This window comes from Hylobates moloch, unplaced genomic scaffold (assembly GCF_009828535.3).
Source record: "Hylobates moloch isolate HMO894 unplaced genomic scaffold, HMol_V3 SCAFFOLD_9, whole genome shotgun sequence".
In the NCBI taxonomy this organism is placed as follows: Eukaryota; Metazoa; Chordata; class Mammalia; order Primates; family Hylobatidae; genus Hylobates; species Hylobates moloch.
The window spans coordinates 17,729,642-17,741,885 of NW_026652284.1; the positions used below are offsets into that span (position 1 = coordinate 17,729,642).

Below are 12,244 nucleotides of genomic sequence, written 5' to 3' on the forward strand. Positions count from 1 at the left end.
TCTCCTGCCCTGGACCCACCTGCTGCCACAGTGGCCCTTGTTAGGACAGACCTCACAGGGCTGGGCATGCCCATTAGTTCCTGGGGTACGTTTATGGGGTGTGGACGGCCAAAGCAGGGTTTTCAGTGGGTTTTGCTGATAGGGGGGTTCTGTGGCATTAGCATCTGGCTTCTTTCCTTCTGCCACCCCGTCCCCTTGTACTGCCAGCCACCCAGCCAGGTGAAGTCGGCATCTAGCTCATTTTCATGACCATCAACGACATGACTGTTATGCAGACAGTGGCTCTGGGGTCAGATGGCCCTGGGTTCAAGTCTGACCCCCTCACTTACAATGTGGTCCGAGAGCATTCTCCCAGCCTCTCCCCACCTCTCTGAGCAGCTGTCATTGGGAGGTCGTGAGGATGAGAATGACACCAATGGCATGCTCATGGTAGGCTAGGCACTGTTGTGGGCACTTTTCATATGCTATTCCATGGAATGTGGGCAAAACCCCTCGGAGCTGGGAGGGACTACCAAGGCCCAGAGAGGGTCATAGCTTGCTCAAGGTCACAGAACTGCAAGATGGATAGCTGGGATTTGATCCCAGGACCCTCTGGCTCCAGAGTACCTGCTCCCCTCTTCACTACACACACTGGCTGGAATGCAAGGATAAGACGTCTCAGCTGGCTTTTGAGCATTTGTGGTTTGTCAGGTGGCTTTGTGGTCAGTGTAGGGTGCTTGTCCAGGGATCATGGAAGTTGTTTTCTGGCTTGGCTGGGTGGCCCCTTAGAATTCATCCAGTTTGACATCATTGTATTACTGACGGGAAAGTGGTGCCAGGGGAGGGTAAGGGACTTGCCCCAGATCACAGAGCCAGCTGGGGCAGAGGCAGGGACTAGCTTCAGGACTTCTTGCACAAGGCTGCTGCCTTATTGCCTGAAGGGGTGTGTGGCTGGGGGCCGGAGCCCATTTAGGGGCTTGCCGTTCTTTCCCACTCATCTCTCAAGTCCTGTTGGCTCACCACAGAGAGCCCAGAGACCAGCTAGCTGCCCTGCAAAGGGTCCCCTTGGTCACCAGGAAACAAGTTGGGGGAATGTGATGACCCCACACAGCTCATCCCCCCTTCCTGGCAATGGGACTCACTTTCACCTCCTTGCTGGGAAAACTCCTTAGCAACTCAATTTCAGTGCCACCTCTCTCAGTTGCTCCTGGGTCCCCAGAGGGCCAGGACAGGATGGAGAAGTGTCCTTGGTTAGGGGGTCCAGATTTCACTCACCCATTTGCCCCTCCCTCCCCCAGGCACGTAGAGCTAGGGTGACACTGGTGAAGAGCATGGCCATCATCCGTCTAGGACACCTGTGTGCCTCACTTGAACCTGCTCTCCTGATCTGTCCATGAGCCCCACAAGGTGGGATTGCTATCCCCATTTTACAGAGGTGGAGACTGAGGCTCCTACCTTGAGGTAGGCAAGCCCTCAGGGGATCACACAGAGGCAGATGACTTTCTCAGCTCACCCGCCCTTCCTAGAGAGGTCTGCAGAATTGCCTACAACCTTCGACTCTCTAAGGCCTGTGGGGCTCGTGGCAAGCCCTCAGGAACTGTTTATGGAATGAATGAGTGAGGGGCAAACGAACGAATGCATGCTCCCACACCATGCTGCTGCTGCTTCTGGGAGAGGGAACCCAGTGGGTGCTGTTGAGTGCAGGCTGTCAGAGCCCTGATGGCACCCAAGATAACTCTGGATGGAGTTGGTGTCCCTGAGGCTGTCACCTCTTCTGGACTCCAAGGAAGGGCCCTATCCAGGGTGTGCAAATAGCACTGCAAATATCGTGTCCCAAGGGATTTTGGGAGATCCTATTACAGATGGGGAGACTGAGGCCCAGGGCAGAGAAGGGACTTGCTCAGGGTCATGCAGCGAATTAGCAACATAGCCAGGATGTGAACCAGGACCTCCTGCTTCCTAGCCCAGTACCTCTCTTCCACAGGGAACTTCCCTATGGATGTCAGACCCCTCTGCCTCTCCACTGAGCAGCCTTGCGCAGACCTGGCCTGCTGGGATCCCTGGAGGAGGCTGCTGTTTCTGGTTGAAAGCAGCTCTGTGTGTCTGTGTGGGAGGCAGTGTGCTGGGGCACACTTGATTAGTGGCTTCTCAAACCTGGCCCCCATCCCCAGCGTGCAGCCTGTGCTCCGTCCTGCCCAGGCCATTACTGCCCGCCTGTAATGGAATCGGCTGCCCTGGTTAAGTGTTCACATTAAATTAATACCTCCTCCGTGGAGACAATCAGTTGGCATTTAATTTGTCTTTCCTTCCGAGAGCAGCAGAGTACAGCTGGGCAGCCGGGCTCCAATGGGCACGTCTGCAAGGCAGCCTTTCCCGGGGATCAGGGGCTCCATGGAGATGGGAGCGGGGAGGCCACAAGAGGTGGTGCCAGGTGTCCCCGGGGGGTGGGGCTTGGGGCAGGCAGGAGGGGGCCTCTTCCATGTGCAGGGGCTTGTGCTTATTGGCTGTCCATTTTCGGGGAGCGCGCCACGTGAGAGAGGAAGTCAGGAGGCCACGCATCCACACGTGCATCAGTGCTGAGCTGCCCGGGAGGTGAGCCCTGTGTTAGCAGTGGTGGCGGGATTTCCACATTGTATTCCCAGCCCTGCCCCACTCCCACTCCCTTATCGGATTTTTTTTCTGCCTTAAATATAAATTATCTGTGGTATTCGAGGGGGACGGTGTGCAAGGAGGAAGTTGACTCAGTTGTGGTTTTTGGGTTCTCTAGAAGGGCTCAGCAGAAGCAAGTGGAAGCTGTTGGGGGCACGCAGCCCTGACCCCACCGGGGAGCCTGCTCTGGTCTTCCCAACCCATCAGCTTCTGCGAAACTGCATTTGAAGAAAGGGCTCCCCTGGTCTACCACTGTGCCTGCAGCCTCTTCCTCCAGCTCAGATGTTATTTTAGAGAAGAACAGCCGGTTGGGGCCCCCAGGCTTGGCCCTGGCTCTGCTGTGAGGATGCCTCCGTGCATCTGCAGGTGGGCAAACACAGGAGCTAGGGCAGCGCAGAGCTGAGGGGCACCGGCCGGGCCAAATCTGTGGTCTGAGGCGCCGGGCTCCAGCATGGCTCCCTGGCCACCTCCATCCAGCCCTGCTGCAGTGGGGTGAGCTCCCCGAGGCCAGGGTGGAGCTGAGAAGGTGCCAGCCCTCCACCCTCCGGGAAGGAAGCTGCTCTCTGCCCCCACCTGCCCTCTGCCAGAGGCCAGGCCCACGCTTGGCCCAGAATGAAGTCTTCCACTGAGGGCTCCAGCCCAGCCTCACCTGAGTGAGTGGGCCTAGGCGTGCCGGCCGCTTGCCTTCCCGCAAGGTGTTGGCCGTTTGCACACCTCCCTCCCAACTCTGGAGGTGGGAGGCAGCCACGTGCTGTGCAGTTCACATGGAGCTGCTGAACACTCATGGTCTGTTTGGTGCCGGGGTGCTTTCACCCACACCGTCCCCTTCCTGCAGTTCTCACAGCCACCTTTGAAAGGGGGTGGCTGGTTTCCCGACTCACAGAGGGGACAACTGGGGCCCAGAGAGGGTAACTGACTTGCTCAAGATCACACAACTGGGAAGTGATGGGCAGGATTTGAACCCGTCTCTTGCTGCCCTGGTGTCTTGGGATGCTCACTCAGGAGCCCCAGGTTCGTCCCTGGAGCCTTCATTGTTTTCCTGGGCCTGCACCTACTTTCCTCCTGAGCGGGAGCCTCGAGCCTCTTTCTCTGACTGCACAGGAAGTGAAAAATCTGTGAGTCAGCCCCTCTGCTGGTGACTTCAGCTTGGGCTTCCGCCCCTCTGTAGGGCAGGATTGTCGGTCCCTTTCCTGTGGGTCTGTGTGTCATCTTGAGCTGACGGGGGAGAGGGAGGCACTGGCCCTGAGTGCGGTGGGGGTGGGGACTGGCATAGAATCTGCCCACCCCCTTTCCCCAGTGGCCAGCAGAGACTTCTCGTCCCTCACGTGGTTCCAGTGGTGGCTCCTCAGGAATGCGGAGAGACCACATCTGGCTGGGGTGGTGCTGCCACCTCCCCTTCCTGGCCACCAGCCTCAGAGAGTGCTTGTTCTGCTAAGATGGTGGCCGAGGCCCCCGATCTCAGCTGCTGTGTGCTTTTGTGGAGTCATTTCCTCTCCCTGCACTCTTTGTCCTGACATCCCTGTCTCCCCTCCCTGGCCCAGGGCTGTGGGAAGTGGGAAAGGGAAGGTTTCTCCTTCTCCTGCCTGCTTCCTGCCCTGGCCATCCCTCCCCGTGGCCTGGCCTGGCCTCTCCCAGGAGAGGCTCTGGAGCCAAATGGATGAAGCTGAGTGCAGGGGCTATGCTGGGAATTTGCCTCCCGTGAGCCCCTGGGCTGGGATGGTTCAGGCTAAGGATGCTCTGGGGGAAAGGAGCTCTGGCTGGAGGCGAGGGCCATCAGGGCGCTGAGGAGTAAGTGCAGCTTTGGATTCATTCAATCATCCATCCATCCATCCATCCATCCATCCATCCATCCATCCATCCATCCAACCAATCCATTCGATAAATATCTGACTCCTTAGCAAGTGCCCAGCCAGTTTTAGGTGCAGGGAATACAGCAGCAAGCACAAGAATGATCATCATAACTAGCTCTCTGGGCCTGCAGAAGGACTGGACCCTGACTTGAGACCCGGCTCCTGTGCCTGTTTTCCCATCTAGACCAGGGACCTTGCCTCTTGCTTCCTCCTTGCCCCATCTCTGCGCCTGAGACCTCCCGAGATGAGTGCCAGCCCCCGGTGGTGGTGGGGAAGGTGGAAGTGGCGGTGACCGCACAGTGGAGCCATCACTGGCTTTGGCATCATGGGACTGGCTCCTTTGGGCAAGAGCTGTGTGCCGTGGGATCCCACGACCATGCCACTGGGGAAGAGGAGATGCTGGGGCCTCCGCTGCTCTAAGCTGCGGGGCAAACAATGGAAGTGGATGTGAGGCTTGGGGAAGAGATGACATTTGAGACAAGCCTGGGAGACTGGCTAGGGTTTCAGGAGGCTGAGGAGGAGAGAGGAAGAGGGGAAATGAGTTACCTGACCTCTGAGCCTCATCTGCAACATGGGGACAATCCCCAGGGGAGGGCTCAGCGGGATTTTATAGAGGGAGGTATGAGTGCCTAACGTGGTGGATACCAGCGAGAAGGTAATCAATAAATGTCCCTTCTCTCATCCAGCGCTAGAAGAGAGAAGGATTTGGAAGTTTTATGAGCTGTTGGGTCAGGGTGGGCAGGTGCGGCTCTCAGTGATTCAAGCCATGTTGGCCGTGGCTGGAGTTGTCCATAGGCCCTGGGTCTTCATTTTCCCATCTGTAAAGTGGGGACAGGGTAGCTTTCCAGCCCAGTGCATGTGCAGTATGATGGAGGGGATCTATGGAAAGACCCTGCCCCGCAGAGAGCACTGGGATGTGTTTGTCACCTCATTTTCCACCAGTGGCAGGCCTGTCAATATCCTGGAGTCTTCAAAAGACCAGAAAGGACCCCTCCCCAGCCAACAGAACAGCCCCTGGACTGCCGAGGGAGACTCGAGGAAAATGGCCTCTTTGTGCCCCTCTTTATGTTCATTCCAGCCTTCCTTCCCCTTTCAGTCTTAAAGGGCCCAGGCGCAGGATTCCGCCAGATCTGGGTTTGAATCCAGGCACTGCCACTTCCTAGGCAGTCTTTGGGCAAGTTGTTTGCTCAGCCGTGGGCTGGGGCTGGGAGCGGGGATGGCGCAGGCTGACAGGAAACGATGTCCGCAAACCCCTGATCCAAAGTAGGTGCACCCGCCTCTTGCTGGCAGACAGCGCCTGACCTGTCCCTTGCTGCTGCCCTCTTTGTTTCTGTTGGTCCCTCTGCCTGAAACACCCTCCCCACTGAAACCTTACTCTTGTGGGCAGACCCAGGGAAGAGGGAGGGTTGTGCTTGGGAAGCAGCTGTTGAAATCTCTGTGCCAGCAACTTGGTTGACCAGTTCTCAGTTAAGCTGAGTGCCCCCTGGCTCTGGGTGGGTGGGCAGGGAATACGGGTGTCTGGAGTGCCGTAAGAAACACATCGCCCACCTAGCCCTTCACGCCAGTCCTCAGAACGGTCCAAGGACAGAGCTTTTCTGCATTGTCAACACTGGAGCTGGCTGAGCCAGGTTTTCTCCCACCACCGCCGGGAGGGATGTCAGGGCGGGCGACAGGCTCTTCAGTCAAGCCAGCTGCTGTCCACATGCGGGGTCTGTCCTCAACCTCCTGGGAGCAGGCCAGCCGGCTGCCTCCCCAGTCTGGCTTTGGAAATAAAAAGCCCATGAAATCATTTGTGCAAGCTCATCCTGGGGGTATGGTATGTGCAGCTCAGGAAACACGATTGAGATGTGGGGTTGGGGGGTTGCAGAACTCAGGGCAGGAAGGGAGAGGTGAGGTGGAGGGGCTGGGTTGCGTGGTCTTCAGAGCCTGGCCACTCAGTGCCAGCTGTAGCCCAGCATCACTGGGGAGCTGTCTGCCCCAGCCCTTGCCTGCCGAACCGGCATCTGCATGTTAATAAGATGCCCAGGTGATTGGTGTGCACATTCTAGGCTGAGACTTGCTGCTGTAGACGCTGGACTAGCTTTGAGTCCCAGCTCCCTGCTTGCTAGCTGTGTGACCTTAGACAAGTTACTTTACCTCTTTGAACCTCAGCTCCCTCATCTGCAAGATGGGCTTAGTTAGAAATTCTTTCCCCAAGAGGGTTAATAATTCACATTCAAGCCAGTGATGTGTGTGTCCAAGGCAGTGAACCGGGTGTGTGGGGCCCAGACCGTACCCCCTAGTTAATGGTTGCTGGTGCTCTTGCTGTTATTGTGTCTGGAAAGCCAAAGATCTGGGCTCCTGCTGTCACTTTGGGTGGATTTGGGGCAAGTCTCATTCCCTCTCCGGTCCTCGTTTTCTCCATCTGTACAAGGGGTCTGTTGGCCCCTGCCTCGCCTTCCTCATGAGATGGTTGCTCAAAGGAGAAGTGAGGGGTGCTGGGCCTCATTCCCAAGGGCCCCTCTGGGAAATGGGGAGTGTCAGGGAGGTGCCCCTGTGTGCCTGCGTCCAAGGGAGGAGCCATGTCATTCTTTATGTTTTGTGCCCTTCTTTGCCACTCCTGCTCTTGCTGCAAGATGTGTTAGCGGGCTGGCTCTAGATGCCAGGCTGCAGCCAGAGCCACACTGGGGCTCACCCTTGCACCTGCCCTGCTCAGTGGCTTTGGAATTGAGTCGCCTTCCCCGCTCTGAGCAGTGTGGCCAGGAGAGATGATTCAGCTTGGGACCTGTGCTCCAGCCTTGACTCCCCGAGGGAAGCCCCAGATGCCCTGTGCTCCTGGGCAGGGATAGGGTGGCCTGGGAACTTTCACCCCGTTGTGATTCCTGTCCCCAACATGGGGCCTGCTCTTCTCGGTGAGAGGGGCCTGGGACTGGACTCCTACCCTTGCTCCTGATATACTGGGTGATCTGGGCAAATGGCTTGACCACTTGGCCTCAGTTTCCTCATCTGTACAACGAGGGGAGGTTCAGTGAGATGGTCCTGGCTGGATTAGGCCCTTAGGTTCCCTTCCTGCCCCTTCTTAGCTTCCTCTGTGCCCTCCAGCCCTGGCAGGAATCCCAGCCCCTTGCCCTCCAGGTCTGGACCTGGGAGCCCACGCAGATCTCAGCCTAGCAGCTAATGCTGGGGCTGGGAAAGGCTGGAGAAAAGGGGGAGAGGGAGAGAGTGTGTGTCCTCCAGGAGCCCTGGCCGGGGCTGTCTCCTGTGGGAGAGAGGAGGAATTTTCCTCTGTGTATGCAAACAGTATCCGTTTTCTCTTCTTTCCAAAAGCCAGTGACGTAACCGGCTCTCCACCCCTCCCTCCCCTCTGGCCTATTTTTAGCTGGCCCGACAGCATCCTAAAAGGGTTTCAGACTGCCCTGCTCCGAGGCCATGTACGGAGGGTAGCAGTGGGGTGAGGAAGGAGAGAAGCTCCTCTGTCTGTCCCAGGATGGACAGACATCCCAGGAGGGACAGAACCTGCCCCCAGCTTCCTCCAGGGAGGAGGAACTCTGTTGGAGGAGCTGGGTTAGGGCCTTCAGGCTTTGACGGTTCCTGGGTCTATGAGGAGCTCCACAAGGGGATTCTGAGCAACCAGTGTGGAGCCTCCCCACCTGGGTTTCAGTCCTAACTCCACACTATCTCACCCTGGCCTTGGGCTCAGCTTGTGCCTCTGGGCCTTGCTTTCTGCACCTGGGGATAACGACGGTACCTACGCCATAGGTTGTTACGAGGATTGAATTAACTTCATGTAGAACAGTGCCTGGTACAAATAAGTCTCAGTGAAGGTGGTTCTGGAATTGGTATTATCATGCAGTCTCAGGGAACTGCTCCCACCCCTTCCTGCAGTTAAGGGCAGGGGTCCACTGAACTCTCCTCTGCCTTCTCCCCTCCCGCTTTTCCTATTCAGCTTTGGGCGGTACACATGTCAAAGTAGTGGTGTGGAAGCCCTTGGAACAACAGGGCCTGGCACATAGTAAATGCTAAATCAGTGGGAACTGTATTTATTGAGTTTTGTTTTAATGTAATAAAACAAACCTGGGTTTGAATTCAAGCCCCACCCATTGACTCGCTGTGTGTTTTTGGGCAAGACATTTATTTAACCTCTCCAAGCCTCGGTTTCCACATCTGTAAAATGGAATGATAACACCTGCGTAGGAGAGTTCTGTGTTGGTTTGGGTAGGCTGTAGGGCATCGCAATGCTTAGCACAATAAAAGTTTGTTTCTTGTGGGTGCAAAGAAGAGCCTGAGAGTGGAGCCGGCTGCAGCTGGCTCCTGAGGACCGGCTTTGCTACTGCATCTTGCAGCAACAACGGGAGCAGCAGTGCTTGCACAGCACTTTACAGGTCACACGCAGGCAGGGTGGTGGTCCCTGCCACCTCTGTCTTCACGAAGTGCTGGGCTCATACCTTAACGTGGCACTTGTCACCACCACCTGGTACTCTGGTTATACGTCAGCCTGGCTGTCCTCTCACACCACCTCCCCTGGGCTGGGAGCTCCCAGAGGGCAGGCAGGGATGGAGGCCCCAATGCATCTTCCTTGCCCAGCTCAAGATAGGCCCCGGGTGGGTGTTGGGGTTGTGTCTGAGGGCTGAACTGGCACAGGGAACTCACCTTCTGACCACCCGTTCCTCTTGGCTTTTGCAGATGGGAGGAGGAACTCGCCAAGCGCATGAACCTTCAGACCATGGTGGACACGCTGCAGGAGGTAAGAGCCCTCAGATATCCCAACCAGGAGAGGCATGCCAGAGAGCCATGTGGCCAAGGGGCACAGTCTTCATGCGGCAAAGCCAGGAAATTCTTGCACAGCCCCTACTCTGTTACCTCCTACTGCCTGTCTCTCCTTTATGGAGCCAAGAGACCCCTTCCACTTACTCTGCTTGGAAGCTAGGAATGGACCAGCACAGTGTTGCACAAGAGCTCTGATGCAGGGGTTGAGAAGCCTGGGTCCAGGTCCCAGGGTGCAAGTCCCAGCTGCTATATGACCTGGGACCAGCGACCCTTCTCACCAGTCACTGTCTCCCCACCTGAGGCTTGGACTAGATGGTTTGTAAGCCCCCAAGCAAGAAGGGTGCCCTCGGTTGGGGCTGAAGGCATTGGAGAGGGCAGGTGGGCACGTCGCAGGTGGGCTCCCAGCCTGAGCAGGCTCTCCGTGGTGGGCATTTGGGAACATTCCCCTTGCTGCTCTAGCTGGAATCTCTGCATTCTGGGCTCTGCAACTCTCCCGCCTGCGGTGTAACCTGGGCAGCAAACTTCATCTTCTCAGCCTCTATTTTCCTCTCTGTCAAATGGGAACAAGAGTAGCAACCCCATGAGAAGGCATGAAAAGTTCTCCCAAAAATGTCTAGAAATTGCATTCTGCTACTTAAAGCATTTATCGTCTAAGAAAGTTAGAGACAGATTAATATAATTGTCAATGTGTAGAAGGAAAAGGTTGAATATCTCCCTTTCTTTTATAACGAAAGTGCTTTTTTCTTTATAAATTTAATGGGTTCATCGTCAAATATGTGGAAAGTATAGAAAAGCACAAAAATAAAAATTATCTCCAGTTCCACCCCTCCACAGTTGAAAAACTGGTGTGTGACCTTCCAATCTTGTCTGTGCAGACACACACCCACGCTCTTTAGACACATGTTAGGTCGACACACATGACATTGTCATTTTTGAAAGCAGAGATGGCCCAATAGTGGCAATTTCACATGGATTGATCTCATATTTGTAATGTAATAGGATTGCTTGTTAATTAACCTGCTCTTTTAATACCTGCCATGGATTTTCCCACGTAATAGATAATCCTTTGAAAAGTGTTTTAAGCAGTCAGCAGTGCTCAGTGGGAAGCCAGGCTGGGACGAGGTCCTTGGCACCGCTTCCCTGGCATGTAGGTGCCCAGCTGGGGTGGACATTGGGTGCCTAGGGCTCTGGACTCAGGTGTCCAGACCCTCCTATCCCCAGAGGACCCAGCCCATCTGAAGCCTCCCCATCTCCGTCCCCGCAGGCAGCACAGGAGGCTGACGCCATCCAGGAGGAGATGAACGAGAAGATCGAGCGGCTCAAGGCCGAGCTGGTGGTGTTTAAGGGGCTTATGAGTGACGTAAGTGCCGCCCGCTGCCCCTGGGTGTCATGACCTCCCCCACACCCATCATGCAAAGTGCTTCATTCCCTCCGAGGCTCCGGAGCTCGGCTTCTAGTTAGAATCCTGGCTGGCTGTGTTTGACCATGAGGATGACGGATGCATTGGATGCATCGGAGACCAGGCACCCTCCTCCCACCCCCTCCCCACTTCCGCTTCCCTCGGTCTGAGTAGAGATGCATTAATCTGCCGCTTAACCCATCCTGCCCTCCCCCGGGCTCCCCTGATGGTCTGTGTGTGTTTGCTCCCACTCCTTCCCAGCTCGCCTTGATGAGGGCAGGCCTCGGTGTCTGGGTGCAGCGGGGCGTCTGGCAGGTTGGGCCAGGTGCCGTCTGGTCTGTGCGGGCCTGAGAGACTCGCAGGCCCAGCGGCCTTTGGCAGGGTTGCTCCATGAGGTCAGGAAAGGCCAGCGTGCGTGTCTTTTTGACAATCCGGGGCCCCTCTGAGTATCCGTGGGTTGGGGGGAGCTGTTGGCAGCAAAGGGCTCCTTGCTGCTGGGGACCCAGGTCTCCTCTCCCTTCAAACAGTGGGCAGTACAGGGGGAGACCCCACCAGAAGGCAGAAGGGGCCAGAACGTGGGTGACTGAGCCTGGCGTGGCTCCTGGTGTGGAGGGGCATGAAGCTGGGTGTGGTTGGTAGAAGCCTCCCAGGACCCTAGTTGGAGGCCACTGGGCTCCCTCTCACTTGTGTCCAAGGGGATCTACCCTGTGGTCCTCAATGACTCCCACTGCCGGCCATGGGAGGCATCCAGGAGAGAGAGCTGCCTGTGTGGGGGACAGGTGGGGCGTGCAGGTGGGAAAAGAAGGGCTATCTTTCTCCAGCGGGAGTTGTCTTTTTTCTTCGCTCTGACAAAGTAAACACAGACCCTGTGTCTGCTGGGAGGATGTCTTCTAGCCCTTAGGGAGAGCAGCACACACGGCGTCATACTGGCCCCCGACTCCCAAGGCCCCAACCCCATTCCACCCTGAGCAGCGCCGCCGCAGCCCCCCACTCCACAGAAAACCCCAAGGCACCCTCGGACTCTGGAGGCCTCCTCGCACCACCCCTGCTGACACCTAGGGGTCTCCCCACCTCTCTGCGCAGCCCTGCAGGCTTGCTCCATCCCTTGCTCATGTAAACCCTGCTGTCCTCCCTGCAGCCCATGACAGACCTGGACACAAAGATCCAAGAAAAGGCCATGAAGGTGGACATGGACATCTGCCGCCGAATCGATATCACGGCCAAGCTGTGCGATGTCGCACAGCAGCGGAACTCGGAAGACGTGTCCAAGATCTTCCAGGTGACTAGGGCTGCCCTGCTCACCAGCCAACCCCCCACTCTCCCAGAGCAGCCCTGGCCTCCACCCTTGCCCAGCCAACTCCTGTTTCCCTCCACATCCCACTCACTCCCTCCCCTTCCCCGAGAGGCAGCACTACCCGACCCTGTGGCCTCCCCAGGAAAATGTAGAATCAGGCACCCATGGACTCATAGGCTCGTCTGACTGCTTCATCCTATGGCTGGGGAGACCGAGGCCCAGGGGGTGATGTGCTGTGCTCAAGGAAGGAAGTGGCAGAAATCAGTCTCCTGCCCCTCCAGAGCTTGGTTCACCAGCCCACACTGTACCCACTGCCCTGCTTCCTGC

The 12,244-nt window shown here is 56.7% G+C and overlaps 1 protein-coding gene across 3 annotated transcripts in view; it reads left to right on the forward strand.

Moving 5' to 3' along the window:
* Positions 1-12,244, forward strand: part of IFFO2 (intermediate filament family orphan 2) — a 51,807-nt gene that overhangs the window by 25,842 nt on the left and 13,721 nt on the right. For 2 of the 3 annotated variants that reach the window (XM_032759114.2, XM_032759113.2), the window contains exons 2-4: positions 9,141-9,201; positions 10,489-10,584; positions 11,762-11,902. In XM_032759114.2, the coding sequence (XP_032615005.1) occupies positions 9,141-9,201; positions 10,489-10,584; positions 11,762-11,902 (298 nt within the window). The remainder of the gene's footprint in view (positions 1-9,140; positions 9,202-10,488; positions 10,585-11,761; positions 11,903-12,244) is intronic. The other variant, XM_032759115.2, reaches the window with a different exon arrangement.